The sequence below is a fragment of the Equus przewalskii genome, chromosome 20 (genome assembly GCF_037783145.1).
Source record: "Equus przewalskii isolate Varuska chromosome 20, EquPr2, whole genome shotgun sequence".
NCBI lineage: Eukaryota > Metazoa > Chordata > Mammalia > Perissodactyla > Equidae > Equus > Equus przewalskii.
Window position 1 is genome coordinate 46,121,616 of NC_091850.1, and position 26,826 is coordinate 46,148,441.

Genomic DNA, 26,826 nt, shown 5'->3' on the forward strand with positions numbered 1-26,826 from the left:
CCCTAGGCTAGTGGAGTGTGGCAGTGTCTGCCTTCAGTCACAGCAGTGGGCAAAGTTTTGGAAACCAAATGCATGTGAATTATCTAAACTTGGGATAGGTAAAGTGGACCAGAAAGAATGACTGTTATCGCTTTTAATTGTTCTTTTTTGCCTGGAAAGTTTTACATATTAAGTAAACTGAAATGTTTTATAATGCACGGAAAGGCAACAACAGAATGGAAAAATCTTGAAAACTCATGAAACTTCCCTTTTTCTTATCTTTTCTAAGGTAACTTTATATATTTATCAGTTATCCAGTTAGTAATATTGAATTAGTTCAGCTAGGGCTTTCAGTAGTATTTCTTGATCAACTTTTCAATATTTGAAACCCAACTTACGTCTATTTTTTTAGGTTTAAAAAAATAAGAGAACATTAATCAATATAAATTTCTTTAATATATGGTTATCTATTAAAACGTGTAATTATATTTGTGCAAACTCTACATTATAATGCTTGTCATCTTAACGTAGTTGATTTGAACCATCAGTCAAATGTTACAACTTTCTTCCCCTCTCAGGTGTCATTGGGGTAGGCTACTACTGTCCCCAAAGGGGTTTCTCAGAAGAAGTGACAGATTCAGTGACGAAACTGGTTCCCCTGACACGCCGACTATGGCAGATGACTAAGACTAAAATGCTCCCTACCCCTGCGAAATTCCATTATGTATTTAACCTTCGAGATCTTTCTAGGATCTGGCAGGGAATGCTGAACACTACTTCAGAGGTTATCAAGGAACCAGATGTAAGTGATACATAAGAGGGGAAAACAAGTGACATTGTTATATATTATACTCCCTAAAGATTCTTAGTAATGTTATTTTTAGTGGAATTATGTTTTAGCATGGAGATTCTTTACTGCTTTTCAGTTAGCATAAACAAGGGAACATTTCTTTTAAAAAATTCTAATGAAATTAAGTTTATGTTTAAGGAGATAGTATATACAATTATTTTCTAATGAATAGAATAAAAGAAACAGTTGATTTTATTTTTCTGTTGTAAGATATTTTACTTATACGAAATAATAGAAAGAATCATTGTTGACTTTATTATATAATAGTCTTCATATTTTATGCTTGACATTTTTGTTGTTGTTGTTGAGGAAGATTGACCCTGAGCTAGCATCTGTTGACAATTTTCCTCTTTTTGCTTGAGGAGGATTTGCCTTGAGCAAACATCTGTGCCAATCTTCCTCTATTTTGTATGTGGGTTGCCACAGCAGCTTGGCTGACAAGTGGTGTAGGTCCACACCTGGTATCCAAACCCGTGAACCTGGGCTGCTGAAGCGGAGCACGCCAAACTTAACCCCTAGGCCACAGGGCTGGCCCCTAAACTTGACATTTTAAGTTAAAAAAAAAGTAATTATCAGAGCTGGCCCAGTGGTGTAGTGGTTAAGTTCGAGTGCTCTGCTTTGGCGGCCCGGGGTTCACAGGTTTGGATCCTGGGCACCGATCTACACACTGCTCATCAAGCCGTGCTGTGGTGGTGTCCCACATAAAAAGCAGAGAAGATTGGCATGGATGTTAGTTCAGAGACAATCTTCCTTAAGCAAAAAGAAGAATATTGGCAACAGATGTTAACTCAGGGCCAATCTTCCTCACACATGCACAAAAAGTTATCTTTATCAACAGTAAAAATTGAATAAACCATTTTATTGTTAATCATCCATGATTTTTCCTTTTCGTGTAACTAGATGCACTAAAAGAGTTACATATATTGGTAAATTGAAAAAAGGCAGAAGAATAGAAATTTCATTTGATAGAAAAATAAGCGTTTGTACATATCCTTGAATATAACAGTTCCTAAGATTATTAGAATTCCCTTTGAATGAGGAACCTTATGTGAAAATCCAGTAAGTCTTTTTTTCCAAAGTGTGACCTTAGTCCTCCGGCTTAGGCAACACTGGCCTCTCTTTCAGCCTTTTATGGAAACTTTTATGGAGGTAGTTAAGCAGGTGGGTTTAAAGAGACTTCTCCACATAAACATACAAAGGCGGTTGAGGTACCAACCAAACCATCACTAGGCGCTTCAAGCGTTGACTATCGGAAAAACCACTCTGCTCCAGAAGCTCACAAAGTAGGTAACCCCACCGCCTGACTTGAGAACAAGACATTTTGTAGCAAACTCTCTCTCCTTGTTACAGAGAATCGAGAGTCATTTTAGCAGCAGTGAACGTTTTAACATGACTTTTTCCTCAAGTTATTGACAAATTAATGGCGTTGTGAATGCACTTCTCCAGTATGACTTTTTGAGTAGCTGGTTTTTGGTGCTTATTTTAAATTAGCATCAGCAGTTCCAGCAAATTGTGTTATCGTGAACTTTTGTCTTTCCTGAACCTTTGACTATATTTTACTAAACTCCTTTTATATTCTGACCAAATAGTATTTTATCATTAGTAACATAAGGGCTTAAAAATCTTATAACTTGTGGGACTGGCCCCGTGGCCAAGTGGTTAAGTTTGCACGCTCTGCTTCTGTGGCTCAGGCTTTCGCCAGTTCGGATGCTGGGTGGGGACATGGGACTGCTCATCAGGCCACGTTGAGGTGGCGTCCTACATGCCACAACTAGAAGGACCCACAGCTAAAATATACATCTATGTACTGGGGGTATTTGGGGAAAAAAAGCAGAAAAGAAAATCTTATAACTTGCAAAATGTTACCAAGTTAAGAAATTTCCACCAGTCTTTCTTATCAAATAATGAGCTTAGACAAACATTTGTTATTCTTACTGTAGGAACAGGTGTATTGGGTCATTAATTTCCTCAACTTCCAGAAACTTTGGGGCTGCATTATCTGGACTAGGTGATTGCACTGTTCAGATAATCTAGATTTTTGCCACAAATTTTCTTCACCTTGTGTTAAGTGCATATACCTTTGTAGTATATTCTTTGTATATACTTTGTAGCTCAGGTGTATACGTGCGAGTGGTTTATAGACTGCATTTTATAGTATGCTCTGGTCATATGAATGTAGGTGTCTTAGTCAAACAGATTAATTTGTCACAAATTTAAGACTTTTACGTAGAATATTAGTTCATTGGTTGATCAGTGTGATTTTAGATTTCGTCTGGGGATGTTTTCGTTTTAATTTAAAGACTGAAAATGAATAGGCACTTCTTTCTATTTAATGTCCTTGAATGAGACCAATTTGAAATGAAGTTAAGTATATTTTAACCTTCACTTTTTAAAACGTAGATCTTAAATCAGGAAGGATGGTACTTTACAATATCATCCACTTGAACTCCCAACTATGGCAAATAGCAATTCGTAATGCATTTGAATTGTGCTTTCAACAGGAGCTGTTACGGCTGTGGAAGCACGAGTGTAAACGGGTTATAGCTGACCGTTTCACAGTGCCTGATGATGTGACCTGGTTTGATAAGGCTTTGGTAAATTTGGTGGAGGAGGAGTTTGGTGAAGAGAAAAAACTCCTGGTGGATTGTGGAGTTGACGCTTATTTTGTGGATTTCTTGAGGGATGCACCTGAAGCTACAGGTGAGCAATTGAAGCAGAATTTGGAATTCCCCAAAGGGACATCTGAAGACAACAGCTTCAGTTTAGGGATGTTGAATTTGTGTCTAGTAAACTACGGAAACCATCCTGGGACCTAGCTGGTACTCAATAAACAGAATGAGTGGCTAAGTGCGTACTCCTGGAGTTCAAAGATGGTTTTTTACGCATGCCAGTCTTGCATATTAGGGTAGAATTGGGAGGAAGGATGAGGCAGGAGAAAGTGCACGGGACTAACAGCTGTCACACACAGGTAGATTTGAGGAAGGGGTTTACCACACGTTCACTGAGCATCTCTGAACTTTCTTGGACTCATGCTCCTCATTTATAAAAATGGAAATATTAATGTGTGCATCATGGGGCCCTGTGGGGAATAAATGAAATGTTATCTGTAGAATGGCTTAGGCAGTCTGTGGCTCAGAGTCACTGCTGAATGAAAGGTAGCAAAAAGAATGATAATTATTATTTGGGCCACCCTGAGTGTTGAAAATAAAAAGAAAAATCTCAAATTATCTGAGACGGCCATTGAATAGAATTGGAAAGAGATGAATGATGTGGAGGCAAGCCTTTGTGCTTAGGGTTCTGTGAAAAATTGAGATATATGTTATTTTCCTTATGAAAAGAAGCAGTGCTCCAATTATTTTTTTCCCTCAGAAATAGCTGAGTGAAGTAGAATATTTTTCTTTCATTTAATTACCTTTTCTAATACTGAGGATGAATTTTAAGTTAATTTCCATATTTAAAAGGGCATGTTTAAACATATGCTGTTTATATCTTTGAAATGATTGAAAATGACCAGGCAGCCCTTATTAGATTTGATAAGGATGTATGTGATCTGTCTAGTTTCTGAGTGACAATTGCAAAAGGAGGTTTATTCTGCTATGCAGTTAGAGCCATCCTTCCACAGGAAGAAGCTGACACATTTTATTTTCAATCAGGTCATACACATACAAAAATCCTGTAAAGGTAAGAACATTGACCAGATAATTAGAATTTATGTATTTTGCTTCCTCTAATTCAGAAGGATCCATAATTAGAGTATGGTTTTCATGGAGCCAAGCACAACTGCTGTATTTTCGGGGGGGTGGTTGGTGTTGGGAGGCAAACACTTAACCTTTTGTGACTTCAGAGCACTTTATTACTCAAAGCTTGAGTTGAACATTTATGAAACAGTGAAGTGAGTCCTGAAATTCAATTAGTGAGAGCTTTGCAAATAGGCCAATCTTAATGATTATGTTAAATCAATTTCCTTCCTTTGTCATAAAAAGGTTAATATACTGTTATATTAGGACAGGGTCAATTGAAAATAATTATATACTGTTAGATTTGGAAGATCAAGTCACTCTTAGTACCCAGAGAATTTCTAAGTTGTTATTAGTATATTCAACTAATAACGTGTCACTTTTTTCCTGTTACTAATGTTAACTGATAGTGAACTTATGTATGCCCAATTTAGCTTTTTCTTTGGTATTATGCTTTATAGTCAAAGTTGGAAAAGTGTTAACCTGGTATATTATGTGTTTATAACTTTAAAAAGCTATATTGATTTCCATACTTTTCCCAGTGAAATAATTCAATATATTTGTTTATTTAGGAAATCATTTTTCTGTTTTCTCTCAACCCTCCATCTCCATTCCCTCGAATTTACTTCTGTCCTCACCCGCTAACCTGAAATTCTTGAATCATAAAAATGTCCTGAGCAAAAGCAGTGACCTTTTTCTTTTTATTCTTATTAAAAAATCGTTTAATTCTTGACCTCTCTTGCTGATTTTGGCATTAAATCCTTGCTTTTTTCGATCTTCATTTTGACCATTGAGCAAATATCTCTGGGAGGATCCTTGAAATGCCAACATTCAATTATGGATTCAAGTTAAATTCAATGTATATCACATTTGAAATTGGCCCTTTTCTAGATAGGAAAGAACTAAGACTGCATATGATCTCAAAAATTCTAATGCTTTTACTGTTGTTTGCTTTCTTTTCTTTTCTAAAATATGTAATATGACAAGTGGATGAAAATCAGTCTTATTCAGTGTTCAATTGTAGAGCTGTGAGTGTTTTAATTTAGGTTGAAGGAAGGAGTAAAGTCCAGAGACTTGAAGAAACTTAATTGGTTCTTCCTCCGCATCCCCAGGTGAAACTTCTGAGGAAGCCGATGCTGAAATGCCCAAAATTTATGAGCCAATTGAATCTTTTGATCACCTGAAGGAGCGCTTGAATATGTTCCTGCAGCTCTATAATGAGAACGTCCGTGGTGCTGGCATGGATTTGGTGTTCTTTGCAGATGCCATGGTTCACTTAGTCAAGGTCAGTGGCCACGCTCAGTAGCGCCTCCCCAAAGTGATCGACACTTGACTTCACAGCAAAATTTTTTCCCTCCTCTTGCATTTTCGTCTCCTAGGAGAATATTCAATTTCAAAATAAGCTCAATGCTACATTCCAATTTAATTTCTAAATTGAATGCAACATGTCACACCTATAGGCTTAGAATCAGAGTGTGTGTACTTCAAATGTGTGATATGATAATTTTATTCAGTGTTGCTATACAGCTTTCAGCTGAATGTTTTCACTACGTGGAATGAATGTGGTTGACATCTGAGTTCAAAGCATAGGCAAAAAGTTTGCTTATGTTTTGCATCACGCGAAGGATAACTATAAAAAATAGTGCCTCAACTTTGAAGAAATGCTAAGCGAAATAAGCCAGCCACCAAAAGACAAATACTATAGATTCCACTTATGTGAGATACTTAGAGTAGTCAAATTCATAGAGATAGAAAGTAGAATGGTAATTGCCGGGGGCTGGGGGCAAAGGAGAAAGGGAAGGGTTAATGGTACAGAATTTCTTTCTTTTTTTTTTTTTTTGTGAGGAAGATTGGCCCTGAGCTAACATCCGTGTCCATTTTCCTCTCCTTTATATGTGGGATGCCTGCCACAGCATGGCTTAATAAGCATTGGGAGGGGCTGCTCCCGGGATCTGAACCCGTGAACCCCAGGCTGCTGCAGTGGAGCGCGTGAACATAACCCCTATGCCACTTGGCCGGCCCCCAGAGTTTCACTTTTGAAAAGAGTTTTGGAGATGGGGGGGGGGGCTGGTGGTTGCACAACAATGTGAATGTACTTAATGTCCTTGAACTATGCACTTAAAAATGGTTAAGGTGGTAAATTTTATCTTCTGTGTATTTTACCACAATTAGAAATGATAATTAAAATGTAATGCATAAAAATTGCCTTAGAGCTGGACGAAAATTCTGTTAGAATGAAATCTACCAGGAAAGTACAATTTCCTTTCTAGCCTGTCATGTGAGTCATTACAGTATCCATTCATAGGACAGTTGATCCTCAAATGTTGAAATTAAAACATATTATTTACGTGATAACTTATGTGACCTAATTTATCTATGGTGGAAGATAATGCCATTTAAAATCCATTGTTGATATTCTCACTTTGTTGATGTCAACTGCTTTTTCAGATTACATCTTTTTCTTTAGAAAGAAGACAATTCAAGGCTGTCTTCCCTTACTGAGGTTTAACCATGAGGGACAATCTCATAATTACAAATTGTCAATTCTAATAATTGCGGAATCTTCAGAATGGGGAGGGTTTTAGAGGTGGTCTTGTCAACTCTCCCCCTGACATGGAAGAATGGGAGAAAGGCATTTCTGCACAGCTGGAGTGAGTCCGGGAGAGGGAGGAAGACAGAGAGTTTGTTCCGAGGTTGGGTCTCCCCGGCACGAGGACAACCAGCTTGGAAACTCTGAATTTTCCAGAACCTGAGACATCTGTACTAAATTATGAGTGCAAATGTTCTTCCAAAGGCAAATATAAATAACATTTTGAAATTAGCTCCTAAGTTATACTTGATTAAGAGTTAAGTGTTTCAGGAAGAATAGGCATTCTGTCATATTTAATCATTAAAAGGAAGAAGAAAAAAAGCAAAGCATATTTTCTAAATAAAAAATACCAAAGGCAACTTCATGACTAAGTGTCTATTGGAGACAAAGTCTGATTGACCGGGGTTTCACAGTGGCTCCAATTGAAGATGAGGTTATTTACGTTAGTCTTGTGCTTGAGGAAGTTCTCTATAACTATCTTTTTTCCATTTTCTCAGCACAGATGATGAGCGATGAGCATTTCTTCGCTTTGTCTGGATGTGACATTCGAGGCGTGCGTGCCTCAGCACAGCTCCTTGACTGTGTTTTCCCTCACTCTTAGCCCCCAGTGTGTCTGCTCTAGGATTGGCCAGAGAGTCGGTGACTGGAGTTTTAGAGCTAAAATACCACATTCCTCACTGTCTTCTAGGCCAAATCTTTCTTCTACCCTCTTATTTTTTGTGTACAGTACATCCAAACTGTGTTGTGTGGGTGTGAACCTTGAAATATGTGACCCAGTTACAGTACATGATAGAAGCCAAGAGACAGAATTGACGATGAAAACTGCAGCGAAACAGAATGTGATATGAGAGCACATGTATTTCTTAGTTCCATTGTTAATTCAAATAACTATTTTCTTTCAAAATGGAGAATATCTCTGCAATATCTCTTGTGCCTCTTTGGTTAAAGTTCAAACCATGGCGTGTGTGGTTTTTCACGATCTAGCCCATTCCTACCACTCTACCACTTGTGAATCATGCTCTGCCTCGTGTGTAATCCAGAAAAATCAACTGCTTGTGATTCAACACACCCTGGTTCCAGAGCATCTCACCAGCACCTCATTCCCAGCAGGTGCTGCGTTGTGTAGAATTTATCTGTCTGTGTGTTTTTCTTCCCTGCTGGACAGTAATCTCTGTGAGGGTGGGCACCCAATTTATTCACCTCACTATTCACAGGATGGAGTTCTGCTGAGTCAGGTACCCTCGAGATGCTTGCTAAATAGGTTTGGAATTTAATCAAGTCCTCACTATGGCCTTGAACAGCCCTTTTCTCCCTTATCTCCTGATATTTCTATACCTGGTACTGAAGTTCCAGCCCCTATGGGGCTGCCTCAAGCCTTTTGCTGACTCTGAGACTTTGTGCCTCCCATTCCCTCTTCTTAAAATGTAGCCCAACCCCTGCACGGTGTGCCATCTTCTTTGTGTGATAAATTCTAGTTGTCTTTCAAGATTCAGATCAAATTCCAGTTGCACATCTAAGCCTTCCCTGCACCGAGCATCATTGTCTCCTTGCCATCCTTTCCTCTTCCTCCGTCATTCCTGTCCGTCCCAGCATTCGCCGGGGCACATTACCATCCTTCTGTTACTAGGTCTCTCTCCCCTGCTACAGTGGAGCACCTGCAGGGCAGGATGGGTGCTATCAATTTTTGAAACTTTTGCTAATTATTTAATTAAGAAATTACTATTTGAATTAAAAAACGAATATCTCTATCTCACAATCTCTACATAATGGGACAAAATAACCCCATTTGAAGGTCTCACCTGACTGTGTTTTCTCCTATACTTTGTTTTTACCAAATTATGAGTTTTTTGAGTCCACTTTTAAAACCTTCTATTTGTTTGTTCCTATATATGTTAATTTGTCAAGTATGTTTTAAGGATTGACCGTATACTAATAACTGGGAATCGAAAAGTTTAATATTAAGACCTAGGCCCAGTTGCAGGAGGAGATGTTGGGGTGAAGATTCCCAATACTTAATTAACAACAATTATTTAAACCCTTACTATATTCACTCGCATCAATGAAAGGAAATGGTTATGACAAAAGCCATTTATTTTGAAAGATGTTAACCAAGGAAAGACACAGAAAGTTCTAGTGTGACCTACAGTTGCTCCTTACCATGCATTATCTGTGACTCTTGAAGGAATACGGGGTAAAGAATATGAATAGATGTTGGCAAAATCCTAAGAATTCTTGCCAGTACGCCTACTCTCCTGCCTACAGCAACTTCGGAGAGAATCCGTGGAGAGGGTGAGTGGGAGGCTGGAAAAAAGGGGTGTGTCACCTGCCTTTCCCACAGACCCTCAGGGCCACCGCAGAGACAGGAAAATGGTCTCCATTTCCTGGACTCACACTAAATATGGGAAATAATTTAAAAACCAAGAGCAGTCCCAACAGGAATAGAGCATAGCCTCTGCCAGTGGAGAGAATCCTGAGAAAGGATGTTTAACAAAAGCTTGGCAGCGTGCAGGCTTGGATTACCCCAGGAGGCTTCCCCAGCCGAAGAGAAGTGACCCTTCTCAGCCCCCATCCCACTCTCTGTCATCTATCTCCATCATCTGTCTATCTCTATCATAGAGAAAAGTGGGTATTACAGCAATACCCCAGGCTTAAAATGCAGTCAGGAGGGAAAGATAAACAGTTATTACACCAGATGAAGAATGCATCAAGGAGAATTCTGCACTGAATCCCCTCCAGGTGGCGCTGGAGGCCTGATGGTGTAAGTAGTTCATTCAATACCAGTAAAAGTGGAGAAACATGGACTTCTGTCACAGGTGATGTGGAGTGGTCTGGGGCTACTGACTGGCCCAGAGTGCACTTCTGGTCCACCCATAATCACTTCTTGGTAGATATCTTAGGTATCACTCTCTTGACCAAATAATAGGAAGGTGTTTATGCTTATCTTCTTTAAAAAAAAATTCCATCATTTATGCCATATTTTGGGAATTTTCTTCACTTTAAACTCTTTGTCATTTTTCAAATGTGGAAGATATTCCAATCAACAGTGTGTTCTGTATTCTAAGGATATATGTTGCTTTGAAATTTCTATTCTCTTTCCTATCCTACTGCATTAGGTTGGGCAAACTAAAAAGAAACTTAGTCTTCTTTATTTATCTCCTTGAAAACACAGGACAAGGCCCGGTCTGGGCTGCCTGCTGACTTTTCTGTACTGGTCATCTCCTGGTTTCCCAAAGGCACAGCCCACACTCTACATCCTGTCCAATACTTCCCAAACATTGTTCTCTTTCAGAGATGTCCTCGTTCATCCAGCCAGTATATCTCTTCCTTCTGATCCTGGGACACCTACATCTTCTAAAATGCTTTTATTAAGTAAATAGGAAAAAATGGACTATTTAAATGTTGGACAATACATGCTTTTTCTATTCCATATTCTAGATCTCACGAGTCATTCGTACTCCCCGGGGAAATGCCCTCCTGGTTGGAGTGGGTGGATCGGGAAAGCAGAGCCTGACAAGGTTGGCTTCTTTCATTGCTGGCTATACTTCCTTCCAGATCACTCTGACAAGGTAACAAGCTTTCACTTTAATTAACCTGAAATAGATTTTGATAGCAGGTTCTCAGAGGCCTGATGTTAAGAATGCGTTTTTCTTATACATAAGGGATCATAATAGTTTTCCTTCTTACATGTTGACTTGTCATCTTCTCCTTTCAAGCTCTGTCATGGACCATGAAAATTTCACATTAATAATTTGCTTTTGAAGCATTTCAGCCTCTCTTTGCGATGAAGAACTTCCTCACTGTTTTTCTGTTATGCATGGTATAAGTATTATGAGTATTCCTTTTGTGCATTTCAGGAGAAATTTATCCCTACTAAATATTAATTCAGATTTCAAGAATGTTAATAAACTAGGAGAATAGATGAAAAATGTATATAGATTTACTCATTTATACATTTAAAAATATTTATTGAACACCAACTGTGTATCAGTCACTGGCTTGTGGCCGGGGAGTACATGGTAAGCAAGGTACACCTGCCCGTGTCATCATGGAGTTTACGTTATGGACAGACAACCGGATAACTCATTCAGTGAGGTGTGATATGTGGGGGCTCTCTATGAAAAGGAAATAAATGCAGGCCAGATTCTATTGAAATATGAGAGAGAGACTCCTAAGCTAGTCTAAGGGATGGTCAGAAAAGGCTTCCTGGAAGAAGAGATGTTTAAACTGAGACTTGAATATGAGCAGGATTTATCTCAGGGAAGAGGAGCGGTAAAGAATGTTCTAGACAAAACGATGAACACATATGAAGTCACAATTGAGGCCGTGGAAGACATTAAATATGGCTAGGTGTACAGCATAAAGTGGAAGATGGGAAAGGAAGGGAAATGGAGGCCTTTGAAGGTGTGATAAGGAATCTGGACTTCATTCTAGACCAATAGGAAACTGTTAATGAGTTACCACTAGGGAGGGCATGTCAGATTTGTATGGACAGAAAATGGATGGAAGGAGCTGAGCTGGAATAGTTATTAGGCTGTCTCAGGGATTTGGGCAAGAGATGATGGTGTCCCAAGTGGTAGCAGTGAGAATGGAGAAATGAAGACAGATTCAAGAGATGGTTAGGAAGTTGGAGCTTTTGGGCTTGGTCCACCCTGGTTCTATCTGGGGAAACTAGATGGTGCTGGAACTCATCAAGATGGGGAACCTCAGATGGGAGGTCGTCGGATAGATTTGTGTAGTGCTGGGAGAATTAGGAAGTGAGAACTCAACATGAAGACATAAGCAGGGGTGATTCAGAGAGGCTAACCTGAATTTCATGATTAAGCAAGAGAAGATTCGAAGCAAAGGACTGGTTTGGGAAGTTTATTTCGGCTGAAAATTATTAGATGTTAATTTCCAGGTGTGGGAGCACACTGCCTCAATAAAAACATCTTCTGACTCCTCTCTCTATGATAAACTAATTCCTAGCCTATTGGGCATAGATGTAGAGCTTTGTCTTGGCCCAATAAGGTAAAACATCCAACTGATCTGTCTCATTGATGGGGTGCATAGTCACCCGCTAGGACAAAGGTTGAAAATTATTAAACATTGGGTTTGGAGATCTAGATATTCAAGTTGCTGTTGTTAGACTTTTATTTGGTCTGAATTATAGGGTTCTGCTTAGAGAATAAATCCAATAAATACCTTGTGTATAATTCTTTTAGTTTGTGGATAGAAGCAGAGTTAGATTACAAATAACCCATATAGGACAGAGATTGGACTCTGAGAGTTTTGTTCCTAATGTTTGTATAAAACCTTATAGTTTTCAAAGCACTTTTCCATGCACTTGTTAATATGATCTTTAAAAGAACTTTATGGGTTAGCACGGCATATAACATTAGCCTGTCTTACAGCTGAGACTCAGAAAGGCTATAACTTGTCTGAAATCCCCACTCTCCCTGGGAATGACCATGATATTTCTGGTTTCTGGTCTGGCTTGACCTTTTGCACCACACTGCCTCAATAAAAACATCTTCTGACTCCTCTCTCTATGATAAACTAATTCCTCAGCATGTCATACTGGGAATGCTTCATTACTCATGGAAAGAAGGGTCAAGGCCTCCTTGCCTTCTCATAGCCTTCAGGAGACCATCCTACTGCATCAGCCTTTGCATAGCTATGTGGCCAAGGCTCAGGAAGCAAGAGCCTCGCTTTTGGGAAGCACAGCCATTTGTTAGATAACTCAAGTCATATTATTTGAGGCAGCGGGGTCCTTGATCCAGGGGACTGGGCTGGAAGTTTTCCCCATATCCTGAGAAATTGGGGTGAGTTATTTTCCTTTGTCTTTTTTTTTACGGGAGACTGTGTCTTTAAACTTCTTGTCTAATTTCTCAGATCTCACTTCTCTAGAAGTCTTCTTAAAATATTGATGCAGGCTAGTGGTATTTCTGGTTCTAGGGTTTAGGTTTTAGATGTTAAAAAAGCACAAAGCGTAGAAGTTAAATATTTAGTAGCTTTTAAAAAATCAGAAGGCCATTTGCTCTTGTGCTCTGAACTCTGACTTTATTTAATGACACAAAATTCAGATAATAATTTAGTAAGTGTGACTTCCAGGATTGGAATATCTTTATTTTCACTTTTGGAAGTAATGGGTTACTCTATGTTGGGACCTCTCTAACATTTTGTGATTGAAAGCTGACTTCCACCGAAGGATTGCTTTTGGCAATGCAAGAAGGTTTAGAGAGGGATGTCCCATAACGTTTCTAGCTATTGTACGACAGTGTACTGGATGCTCAGCAAACCCTCTCACGTGGGATCCAACGATGCAATGAAAATAATTGTGTTAGGGGATGAAGAGGGCACCATTTATAATAGGGCATCTCCCTCACCCCGTGTAATAAAGGCGTGAAATGATTTAGTTTAGTTTCATTTAATTTATGAGGTATCTTCTAAAATATCGTTGCAGGTGGGTGCTTAGCAAATATTCCCATTTGACTTTTCTATTATCAGTCCTGACAAATATTTTCAAAATGAGACATGTACACATTCAGATGACACTTGTGGTAAAAATTATATTTTTGTTTCAGGTTGACTTTTCACTTTCAATTTTTTGCGTGTGGAAGAAAATTAATTATAAAGTTTCAGAAAATGTGGAGTTTTAAAAATCAATTTTATCTTTGCAAGTAAATGTAATGTTACTTGACTTGCTGTTAACTAGACTTACTGTGGTGATAATTTTGCAATATGGACAAATATCAAATCAGCACACCTGAAACTAATATAATGTCCTATGTTAATTCCACCTCAATTAAAAAAATGGTTTTTGACTTTAGTGAACAGCAAAGTACTCAGAACTTAACTAAGATGGTGCACCTCTGCTACTCCCAAAGCAATAGCTATTAGAAACTGAAAGAAAAAAAAAATCAATTTCATCTTCGTAAGTAAATATAATGAACTAGTAACACTCACATACAATAAAATACCTATCTGATGGAACAATATCAGCTTTTTTTGGTTAACTAAATGGCATAAAGCATTGTGATAAGGATCTGTCCTTCTTTTCAAAGTAGTTTAGCTAATGACACAATGACCTTATTTTTTAGATCCTACAACACATCGAATCTGATGGAAGACCTGAAGATTTTGTATAGAACAGCGGGTCAGCAAGGCAGAGGAGTCACTTTTATTTTCACAGACAATGAGATTAAGGACGAGTCATTTTTGGAATATATGAACAATGTTTTATCATCGGGGGAGGTAGGAGCTCACTAATTCTTCATGTGTTTTGTCTCTTCTGTTTCCCTCCAACATTAGAGCTGTCTATATTTCCTTCTATTTGAGTTTTGGATAAGTGCTGTTATTAAGGATTAGGTGATCACTATGAAGGAAGGCTTTTTCTATCGAGTTTTTGGAGAGTAAAACTCCCAATCAAAATGTGGAGCTATGCATTTAAAATGTCAATGAATACTCCAAATGACAAGTGAAAAAACACAAGAGGGAGGTTACAAGGAAAGCCGATTGGCTTCTTGATATATCCATTTAACCCCTTAGAGGGCTACGACTTTTCAGTTAATAAAATTGTTTGTGTATTTTAAAATGTGTCTCATCTTGAAGACTTTTGGTTAATTTTGTGAAGGTGAGTTTGAGAACACAAATGGAGGAAAGACCATATATGTACTCAGCTATATATTTCAATCTGTTGTCACGTGCCTGTACCGAATTTGAATGTCTGCACTTCTCTTTTAGGTCTCCAACCTATTTGCTCGTGATGAAATTGATGAAATCAATAGTGATCTCATATCCACCATGAAAAAAGAATACCCCAGGTGCCCTCCGACCAATGAGAACCTGCATGACTACTTCATGAGTCGGGTCCGACAGAACCTTCACATTGTGCTCTGCTTTTCACCAGTTGGGGAGAAATTCCGAAATCGAGCTTTGAAGTTCCCCGCCCTTATTTCAGGATGCACCATTGACTGGTTCAGCCGATGGCCTAAGGATGCCTTAGTTGCTGGTTAGTGTGGTGGAAATTTTTATGTCAGAGTTTCTGGTTTACAGTCTTTGTTTATTTAGGTTCTGTGCTCTTTGCCTTCTCTGGACTGGGTTGAGCCAAAAGTCACTTTGTCCAATGTTTGGGGATTTTTGCAAGGTTGTGCTCTTTCTCATTTGGTAGCTAATTTTTCTCAGAGCATGGTTATCAGAGAATGAGATCTTCAGTCCGTTACCCCTTGGAATAGTGTACAGTGATTCTCGTCTTTTCAGAGATGCCTGAAGACTTTTTCTCAGTTGGATCCCCAGGCAGGTTCTGGGATGTCACAGGAAGGCACTGAGGTTTTAACATCTTTGATAGTGTTTGTGTTATTTTTTACATAGGTTGGTTAACCTCAAAGTAGTTGAAGCCAGGAGTCTCTTGGACATTTCCTTCTTGTGGCTGCAGTGCTGGAAATCAAAGAGGAAATCTTATCCAGCAATCCTCTGATGGTTTTGTCTCCTTGAAAAGGATGTTACCCACAATGTTCTATGGCTGGAGTCCTTGCTTCTGTCTAATCTTTCATCCTATGGAATGTTAATGCTACTGTTACTCTGTAAATGACATTGATCATAAAAGTAGTATAGACATTAGAGATCATTCATGTAGTTTATGCTTTTTTCAGCTTTTGGTGAGAAATTATCTGTGAATTATTTAAACGATATAAAAGTTCCCTTGATTCAGGGCAGTGGCTTTCAAACATTTTGTCTGATTATTGTGTTTTAATAATAATTAAGAAGCGTCTTGTTTACCAGGAAAACCTTACAGGTAGCCCTAAGAGATAAAACAGTGAAAAGTGGAGGGGAGGAAGGATTCTGGAGCTTTGCCCTCTCACCTCACCCCACTCCTGCCACTCCCACACCTGCCTCTCCAGCTCTGTGGTACCCAGTGAAAGAATGACTGATTAGCCCGTCTCCTGCCCTTTAGATGGAGAAACTGGGGAGAGTGAAGCTGAGGGAATTGTCAGAGGTTCAACAAGCCAGCAGCATCAGCATTGGGGCTAGAGCCCAGATGTATATAGATGTATGTATGTATGTATGTACGTATATATCTATTTTTTAACAAACTCTTATCCACTGGGGAAGTTTTGTTCTCAACCCACTACTATTGGCGATAATGTTTTTCCAATTTGTGGCTTTTAAACACAGAATGTTTTAATGTATTCAAAGTACAAATGTACAGTTTTCTCTTGTATTCAAGGTTTGAGAAAAGACCAGTGATTTAAAATTCTAAGTTCTATTAAAATGTAACTACAACTAAGGGTAAAACTTTAAAATCCTTGAAGTAGGATATAAATGCAGAGCACAAAATGACAATATTTAGAGCTGTATTAAAGTTTACTATGAAATACAGTCATGCATCACTTATTAATGGGGATACGTTCTGAGAAACACATCATTAGGCGATTTCATCATTGTGCGAACATCATAGAGTGTGCTCACATGAAATTAGATGATATAGCCTACTACACACCCAGGCTATATGGTAGTAAAATTATGAGACCACGATTGTATATGTGGTCTGTCCTTGACTGAAACATTGTAATGTGGCATGTGTGATAATTAGTATGCAAGTACTTTGTAAAATGTCATGTAAGATGTTATTATTAACCATAAAAATAATTTCAGGTGACAAACTGTAAATACCATAATTAAGATGATTTAACTTATATATAGAACCCTTCCAGCCAAGTCCCTATTTCGGTCATCCCTCCTATAACAGGATGAATGTCTTATTGGTCTTTCCTTTGTTAATTTCTCACAAATCTGCCCCATTCTTTTAAATCTCATGGCATCAACCCAAGCCAAGATTACGTGGAAGACAGGAAAACTTTCATTACTCTGTCCTCAATTTCTAGCAAGTCTCCTGACCTTTGTGCCTGCATCTATTTGCTCATTTATTCAGAACATATTTATTGAACTTTATGCTATTTATTGAGCCAGGCTTATTGGAAGGCAGGGCAGACTCCTTTCTTCGCTCTAGATTCTCTTCCCAGGAAAACTCATACTCAGCCTCCCATGTATTAACGTCTCATCAATTTTTATCTCTAGTCTGGTCTGTCCTCTGGCTTGAAGTCTGTGTGCTCAGCTGCCTGCTGCACACATTCTCATGGATGTTTCACAGGCTCTTTAAACTCAAAATGTCTAAAACTGGACTGTTCTCCATTGGTCTCCCTCTCTCAGGAAGTCTCACCATCGTCCATCGGGCTGTATGGTCAGAGGGCTCTTTGTCTTTCGCGCTTCTCGTTCCTTCAGCTCTCAAGTGTACTCCATCATCAGGTCGTGTCGACTTTGTCTCGTAAATATTGGTGGAATCTATCCAACTCTTTCGCTTTCACTGACATCCTGGGCTAAGCTATCATTGTCGCTCACCTGGAAAAACCCAAATAGCTTTCTAATGATCTCTCCTCCTCTTTCACCTGTCTCCCATTCATTTCACATTGCTGACAGAATAATGATAAAAACACAAACTCAATCACATTGCTTTCTATTTAAACCTTTCATGTCCTCCACGTCCTCTCATTGCTCCTGGGAAAAAGGTCCACGATCTCTGGCATGGCCTTCAAGGCTGGGATGAGCTGGCTCAGCCTACTTCTCCAGCTGCACCTGAGGTCACTTTTTCTTCCTGCTCTGTTCTCCTCAATCCTTGAACATGCACTTTTTCTTCCCATGCACTGCCCTCCTCCTCCCATCCTCCCTGCATCCTCCTGCCTTTGCCTGGATAATGCTGGCTCAACTGAATGTCACTTCCTCCAGGAGACTGTCCCCTGATGCCCCTTTCCCCCACTAAGCCTCTTCCCCTGTTATCCATTTCACAGTATCTTGTGTGCTGTTTCTTCCTGGGACTAACCACAGTTTGCAATTTATATGGTTACTTGTGTGATTTATTTGATTAATGCTTGTCTGTCCTACTAGACTAAAAACTCAATGGGATCAAGGACTTCATATCTTTTGTTCACAATTTCAGCAGCTACCATGTTGAATGAATGAATCAGTCTGTCAAAATTGATCATCCTTCCATAATATGACCTTAACTTACTTGCAATCATCAAGAATGTTCTCTCCTATCCTCTTTATCTAAGTTCCAAAGCTTAATCAAGACTCACCACTTCTTTTGCTCTTCCTTTGTTCACTTAGGAATATTTAAATTTTTTCTCCTTTCTTGGACCTCCTGTGTCTGTAGAAGTTAAACTTTACATAATGCACCTGGACATTTAAATCTTTTTAAACCTTTTGATAACCAGTAAGCTTTTGTGGTTATAACATCTCCAGTCTAGTCTAGTAAGTATTTACAGCCTGCATACTATGTGAATATTTAGTACCAGGATAGTCACAGTAGTGGATGAAATAATTACAAGACACGAGACAGAGCTCCTTTCTTTAATAAGTATAAAATCTTGTTTGGAAAACCAGCATCTACACCTAATACTAACCTGCCTTACGTTGTTATGCAAGAATACCATCCATGGGTATTGGAAGTACTTAATTCACTTAGTGATTTAAGTATGATTTGTTATTTTTATAAAATTAGCAACAAGTTTTCTAGAAAAACCATCATTTAAGTTGCCTTCAGGATGCTGATTCTAAATTAAATTATTATCTCTAGCCACATCAATAAGGAAATATATCATTTCATTTGTGTTAACATATTTATTTAGATTAAAATAAATATTTCCCATAAAAGCATTGTTATGTATTTTTCAAATTTATTTATTCCTTAAGATGCATTTTATTAAACCATTTTTTGAGGTATGAATGACATGCAAAGAGCTGTACATATTTAATGTATACAACTTGATAAGTTTAGATATAAGTATACATCTGTGAAACCATCACCATAATCTATGCCATAAACATATCCATCACCTCCAAAAGGTTCCTCCTGACTTCTTTAATGATGATAACGATGATGATTTGGTGATAAGGACACAACATGAAATCTACCCTCTTAGAAAAATTTTAAGTATACAATGCAGTATTGTTACCTATAGACACTATACTGTACAGAAGATCTCTAGGACTTATTCATTTTATATAACTGATACCTTTTGACTAATACCTCCCCCTGGCCCCTCCTCCCATCCCCTAGCATCCACCATTCTATTCTCTGTTTCTATGATTTGACTATTTTAGCTTCCTTATATAAGGGGTATCCTGTAGTATTTGTCTTTCTGATCTGGCTTATTTCACTTAGGATAATGTTCTCCAGGTTCACCCATGTTGTTGCAAATGGCAGAATTTCCTTCTTTTTTTAAGTCTGAATAATATTTCATTGTACGTATGTACAACATTCTCCTTATCTGTTCATCCACTGATGGACGTTTAGGTTGCTTCCATGTCTTGTCTATTGTGAATAGTGCTGCAATGAAATATCAGATATCTCTTCAGGACCTTGATTTCAATTTCTTTGGATATATACCCAGAAATGGGATTGGTGGATGATATGGTAGTTCTATTTTTAATTTTTCGAGGAACCTCATACTGTTTTTCATAGTGACTGTGCCAATTTACATTCCCACCAATAGTGTACAAGGGTTCCCATTTCTCTATATCCTGGCCAACTCTTGTTATCTTTTGTTTTTCTTGAGAATAGCCATCCTAACAGATGTGAGGTGATATCTCATTGTAGTTTTGATTTACATTTACCTAACGATTAGTGATGTTGAGCACATTTCATATACCTGTTGGCCATTTGTATGACTTTTTTGGAGAAATATCTATTCATTTTTTTTGCCCATTTTGCCCAAAGGTTACTTACTTTTTTGCTCTTGAGTTGTAGGAATTCCTCCTGTATTTTGGACTTCAACTGTTTATCAGGTTTGCAAATATTTTCTCCCATTCCATAAGTTGCCTGTTCATTTGTTGATCGTTTCCTGTGCTGTGCGTGAGCTTTTTAGTTTCATGTAGTCTCACTTGCCTATTTTGCTTTCCTTGCTTGTGCTTTTGATGTCACATCCAAAAAATTATTGCCAAGACGAATATCAAAAAACTTTTCCCCTATGTTTTATTCTAGGAGTTTTACCCTTTCAGGTCTTATGTTTAAATCTTTAATCTGTTTTGAGTTGATTTTTTGTGTATGGTGTAAGATAAGGGTTCAGTTTCATTCATTTGCATGTGGATATCCAGTTTTCCCGACACTATTTATTGAAGAGACTATCCTTTCCTCATTGAATATTCTTGGCATCCTTGTCAAGGTCAGTTGACTATATATATGTGGGTTTGTTTCTAGACTCCCTGTTCTGTTCCATCGGTCCATGTGTCTGTTTTTATGCCAGTACCATAATGTTTTTGTTTCTATAGGATAGTTATATATTTTGAAATCAGGATGTGATTCTGATTTGTTCTTGCTCAAACTTGCTTTGGCTATTTGGGGTCTTTTGTGGTTTCATATGAATTTTAGGATTTTTCTTTTCTATTTCTGTAAAAAATGTCATTGGAATTTTGATAGGGATTACATTAAATCTGTAGATTGCTTTGGGTAGTATGGACATTTTAGCAATATTAATTCTTCCAGCCCATAAACATGTGATGTCTTTCCATATATTTATGTCTAATTTCTTTCATTAGTGTTTTATAGTTTTCAGTGTACCAGTCTTTTCCTCCTTGGTTGAGTTTATTCCTAAGTATTGTATTCTTTTTGATGCTAATGTAAATTGGCTTGTTTTCTTAATTTCCTTTTTTTACATAGTTTGTTGTTTTTGTGTAGAGTATTTTTCTAATGTAAAGATACTCAGAAGGAGCCAAGTATCCTCCCCTTTATCCCACACATAGCACAAATACTAGATTTTGTAGTATTTTAATAACTATACTGCTTTTGAAAAAAAGTGGGTTTTTTATATGTATGAATTTAAATTGACTGAATCTCTTGATGAACATTTAAAGAAAAATATACTTTGTTTTATGTTGTAAAGTCCTTGTCCTTCCCAGCATTTAGTAATCTTTATTTTGGCACATCTTTGTTTTCAGCTTTCTATGGAATTGTTTTGAGTTAATTCTTTCTAAAATCTGTATTATTTTCATTGTGCTGGTCTTGTATTTCTTCATGAATCTCCGTGATTCCAAGTCACTACTAAGTCAATTAACTTCATTTAGATTTCTCCAAGGTAAAGAAAATTATTAATGTTCTTCTAGATTCCATTTTAAATCAGTACTGTTGTTAAAATAGGCTATCCTCACTTGGAAAAAAGTCTCAACAAAATCGGTAGTATATATATGGCATATGTATTGTTTTCAAAGAAGGTCGTTTTAATTATGTAAATAAAATGGCTCTCTTTGAAAATTGCTTAATTTATACTCTACAAGATTTTAGTCTCATAACTTAGCCACCAACTGCTTCTGCAGCTGCTCACAACTAGTGATGTAGCATAAAGAGGAATGAAGCAATTGCACACAGTAACCCCTCAGAAAGTAATACCAAAAACAGTACTTCCCACTGTTAAAGAACAAAATTCAATCGAGTAAATTTGAAGGTCTAATTGGTTTTATTAGGCAATTCATGAATTGGGCAACATCTCATCTAGTAAGCAGAGCGATACTCTGACAGGTTGTACAAAATGGAAGATTTTTATAGGAAGAAGGGTGGGGCAAGGGAGCTATTAGCAAAAGAGAAGAAGGGATTATTTGGGGCCAGGACTTCTTCTCTTTGAGGGGAAGGGAATGCAAGGGTTTTATCATGTGGATTGTCTCCCATTACCCTGGGGGTTGGAGAGGACCTACGTGACAGATCACCTCATTGGTACTGATCAGAAAATTCCAGACTGGTTGATTAAGATTATATTTCTGGGAGAGGTTGAAACTGCAATTAAGTTTTGGTTTGCTGTGATGAGGGTCATTTTGAGCCTGTTATTTTATTTTAGCATTACCTTTTCCCTGAAAAATTGGTATATTTTCTTTATGAAGCACATTAGTCAGTAGATATTTTTGACCTTTGGGCTTCAATTAAAAATATTTGTTTAGTACTCTAAAGATTCTACGTGGTTTGGTTCTATTTGAATTTGTAAACCAAGGTGATGTGGACTTTGGGGTTCATTATCCTTGGGTTGGAATTCCAACTCTGTAACCAGAGGCAAACTCTCTATGCCTCATTTTACTTGTATGTAAAATGTACATAAAAATGTCCATCACTTAGGATTTTATAAGGATTAACTGATAAAGTTTTATAATTTAGGATCTACCAAGATTAGTCACGCTTGCTGTCTGAATGTGTCAGTTAAGAATGTGTTTGACTGTAAGAGAAAACCAGATAAATAGTGGCTTAAACAAGTAGGGCTGTTTTTTGTTTTCTTTTTTCTGTTAGCAAGAAAAAGCAGAGATGCACAGTCTAGGACCATGCCGTTGGGGATCTCACTCCTTCTACCTTGCTGTCATCCTTGGGATGTGGCTCTTTTCCTCTAGGTACAAGATGGCGGCTGGATCTCAAGGCATCATGTCTGTAGGCGCCTCATGAAGCTTTGCCTTTTATTTCAGGACAGGATCTTCCCCAGGAACTTTTGACTACATGCCATTGGCCACAATGGGGTCACCCCTAGTTACAAGAGAGTCTGGGGAGTCAAAGAGTTTTAGTTGGGTATATTGATACCCTGAACAAAATTGGGATTCTTTTAGTAACGAAGAGAGGGGATGGATACTAGATAGGGAGCTAATGTACCTTCCTCACTTTGTTACCTCAGTTCTTTGAATCCAAATGAAGTAGAAATTCGAGGGCACCAAAATTCAGGGACTCAGCCCAGTGTCCTCCTTTCTGACCCACACATACCTCACCTTATTCCCCATCAAGTGACGTGAACATACAGTACCAGGGTATAACCCACACCAATCTCAGACATCAGCCTGAAGGTGGGCCCCCAAACTGGCCTTGCATCCTCAGGGACTGGATGTTGAAGATGACAGAAGGGTTTTCCATGGCCTCTTGTCTGAGTCTCAGCAGGCTTGGGTCACTCTTAGAGGAAGTGATCTGATGCTTTTTATAACCTTTCCTGCATCAGAGATTGCGGGTCTGTGGAGAAACATACTTCAAATCCATCCCATTTTTATTTTCTTTGACTTTTTGGAGAGACAAAAAGACAACTTGCCACATAAGAAAAAAGTCACTATTATTGATACTCTCTCTTCACATAAGAAGGAAAAAAGTCATTGCATAGTAATTACAAGGAAGTTTTCGCAAAGTGGGGACTTCCCTGAGGATGTCCCGTAATGCCAAGTAAAGTGCTGAGTATTATGCCTGGTACATAGTGAATATTACAGCCATTGTGGTTAACACCTACAAAAAATTTGTCACAGACAAGAATTGTTCCTATGTTTCCATTAGCCAGACTTAAACTTCCTAGAATTTTAACTGTTCTTTATAGTGGTTTCTTAATGCATGTGAGAAAAATGACTTCTGAGTGTCTTAATTTATTATTATTTATAAATTACTGATTTATAAATTATTAATTGCCTTTCAGTGTATATGATAAACTATGTTAAATAAACTGATAAATGGTCTCTATTATTTACACAGATGTAAACACTACCCCACAATTACTGCACTAAGAACTTACTTTAGTGATCAATTACTAATGGTGAAAAGATACCATTTTTTATTTATTTGCCCACTGTTACCTGATAGGTTTGCTCACTTGATTCTTTCTCTTTCTCTCCCTTTTTATTGGCCATATTTCTATTTGCAACTTTTATATACATTATTCAATACTTTTTAAGTAAATCCATAGGCCATTTTTTCTGAGATACATAGAGAGGGTTGTAATAATTTTTAACTGCCTTATGCACAACCCTTGTCAATTCCATGGGGTTGAGACCAAGTTTCATACAACTCTTTCGCTCCATTGCACCCATCACAGTGGTGGATGTGTAACAGACACCCAGTATGTATGTGGTGATTGGTTAGCTCGGACTTTGTGGCCTATTCTGATAATAGGAAATACTGTCTTAGGATTGGTCCCATATTTGGCGCTGTTAGGACGATAAAGGTCTGCAACAGGAGATCTTAACCCAAACATTTTTAAAGGATGCTATAAATTTGAATTGACCACAAATGGCTAGCTACCACATTTGAGAACAAGATGGCCCAGGCATAAAGAAGTTTAGTGATGAACATTCCACATGCCAAATGTAGTCACAGCCTAGGGGAATTAAGGGTATGTCAGGTTCTGGGTAAAAAATAAATAAGTGAGATTCTTAAATATGAGTACCAAGTTGGCACTGATTTCTGAGTTATTTGTACCACTTTTGTTCTTATGTAAACTGTAAAACAGGCTGGCTGACAGCCAGAACCTACAGTTGCGCCAAAGAGAATTCTCTGTGTAAGTACGAGAAAACAAAGAATGATGATAGGCTTACAATCTGTTATAGTTTTGTACATGAAAGGGAAAAGAAAATTGTTGATATCATAGTCTTGGGGCCAAAAACACTGACATGTATCTACCTAACTGGGGCTATAAAAATGGTACGCAGTCCTAAGAATTGTCTGTCTTTTAAAAATAGCCAGTTAATTTTTAAAGTGGTAATTGATGTTCATATTTCACAGGCTGTCATCTTTCTTCTTTCTAGTGTCTGAACACTTCCTCTCTTCCTATGACATTGACTGCAGTTTGGAAACCAAGAAGGAAGTGGTCCAGTGCATGGGCTCCTTCCAGGATGGGGTAGCTGAGAAGTGTGTTGATTACTTCCAGAGATTCCGACGTTCTACGCATGTGACGCCCAAATCGTACCTCTCCTTTATTCAGGGCTACAAGTTCATATATGGAGAAAAGCATGTGGAAGTGCGAACTCTGGCCAACAGGTAGATGTGAAGTTAAAATATAAAGGTATTTTAAAGCAGTGACTCTCAGCTGGGGGCAAATTTACTCCTAGTGGACATTTTGCAATGACTGGGGACATTTTTTTTGTTACAACTCAGATGACAGGGGGCAGAGGGGTGTCCCTGGTATCAAATGAGTAGAGGTCAGGGATGCAGAGTGCACAGGACAATCCTCCACAGCAAAGAATTATCCAGCCCAAAATGCCAATAGTGCTGAGGCTGAAGAACCCTCCTCTTGGGCCTATCCAAAGGATTATCCTATGGTTGCTAGGGAATTTATTGTTGCCCAATGGGATAAAATGTTGCCAGGTTTTTATCTGGCCTACCACTTTCTATAACACTGGATGAAGTAATGATAGAAATAACAGACCTGGAAGGGAGTTGAGAGTACAGACATCCGCTCTCCCTTCTCTCCTCTCTCTCTTGCCACACTTTCTGAGTGGCTGGGATAGAAGAGTCTGGCTGATGCTTACGTTCACTGCATAGTAAACGAAGTTTGGTTCCACATTTCACTGCTCTGCCCTGCTTTTTTCTGAACACTTATATCTTCTGCCTGAATATGGCCCATATCAGCCTGGGTTGCTGCATAAGGGACCCCTGGGTGGGTGATTGGACTGAGTGACTCTGAGGGCTCCATCTTTAAGATCACATTCTTTCAGGTCACGCAGGCAGCTAGTCCCTTCACGAGGCTGTTCTGATGGCTTTAAGTTTGTTTCTTTTCTTGATCTCAAATCTTCTTTTAACTTCATTGATCTCTTTTAAAAACAGAAGTTATTTATTTTCCTTTCTCTGTGACAGGGCCTCAGGCATTTGAAGTCTATTGTCATTTAGCTAAACTTCCTTAAGCATGTTTCCTGTGTGATCCAGATTCTAGACCCACTGTTGTTCCTCACGTCGTGCAGAATGTTTTTAGCAGGTTCACTCTTCCTACATGTGGTCTATGAAGCAGATAAAAGTGTCTTCTGTCTGGAATCAAGCCTGGGCACGTACCCCTTTTGTCAAACCCTCTTGGATTGGCTATTGGTCTATACACTCCTCCTTCCCATATTACCATTACTATCTATATGAGTGGACCAGTACTTGGAAAATGTGGCCAAGTACCATAAATTTCAACATTGCTCTCTTGGATTTTCAATCCCAGAATGAATACAGGATTGGAAAAGCTAAAAGAAGCTTCGGAGTCTGTTGCAGCCCTGAGCACAGAGCTGGAAGTGAAAGAAAAGGAGCTGCAGGTGGCCAATGATAAAGCTGACACGGTGGGTGGACATTTACGCATATACCACATTCGCTTTGAATTCCCAGTTCATAAATGTTAATGATGTATGCATATTTACCAAGTTATAACCATGAAAGTCTAAATTATTTATTTCCATTAGAATACTGTACTCAATTTTATGTATGAAAAATTGTGTAAGTGGAGAAAATCAACAAATCAAGGCAGAAATGTGCTGGGTCTTTGGTAATTTTTGAAGAGGTATCTTTTTAAATTTTGTATTGAATTAGGTCTTAAAAGAAGTGACGATGAAAGCCCAGGCTGCCGAAAAGGTCAAGGCTGAGGTACAGAAGGTGAAAGACAAAGCCCAGGCCATTGTAGACAGCATCTCTAAAGATAAAGCCATTGCCGAAGAGAAACTGGAAGCAGCAAAACCAGCTTTAGAAGAAGCGGAAGCAGCCTTGCAGGTAAATCTATGTGATATAACAGGTGTCAGCTTTTAGGGCCTAGGAGGAGGACCAGGGCAGAAAGGATGAATAACAACCAGGAAGTGCTCTGCTGCTCCCGACCACAGCTCTCTCCACTGGAACGGTTTCAAGTAGTATTTTCTGCTTGGAGATGTTATTGGCTCTTTTTAGATTTTGCACATGCTAC

At 38.4% G+C, this 26,826-nt stretch overlaps 1 protein-coding gene across 2 annotated transcripts in view; it reads left to right on the top strand.

Annotated features, from left to right (window-relative positions):
• Window positions 1-26,826, top strand: part of DNAH5 (dynein axonemal heavy chain 5) — a 267,264-nt gene that overhangs the window by 169,339 nt on the left and 71,099 nt on the right. For both annotated transcript variants that reach the window (XM_070587179.1, XM_070587178.1), the window contains exons 50-58: window positions 558-781; window positions 3,331-3,529; window positions 5,679-5,851; window positions 10,592-10,722; window positions 14,236-14,389; window positions 14,879-15,146; window positions 24,710-24,941; window positions 26,101-26,215; window positions 26,463-26,639. In XM_070587179.1, coding sequence (XP_070443280.1) covers window positions 558-781; window positions 3,331-3,529; window positions 5,679-5,851; window positions 10,592-10,722; window positions 14,236-14,389; window positions 14,879-15,146; window positions 24,710-24,941; window positions 26,101-26,215; window positions 26,463-26,639 — 1,673 coding nt within the window. The remainder of the gene's footprint in view (window positions 1-557; window positions 782-3,330; window positions 3,530-5,678; window positions 5,852-10,591; window positions 10,723-14,235; window positions 14,390-14,878; window positions 15,147-24,709; window positions 24,942-26,100; window positions 26,216-26,462; window positions 26,640-26,826) is intronic.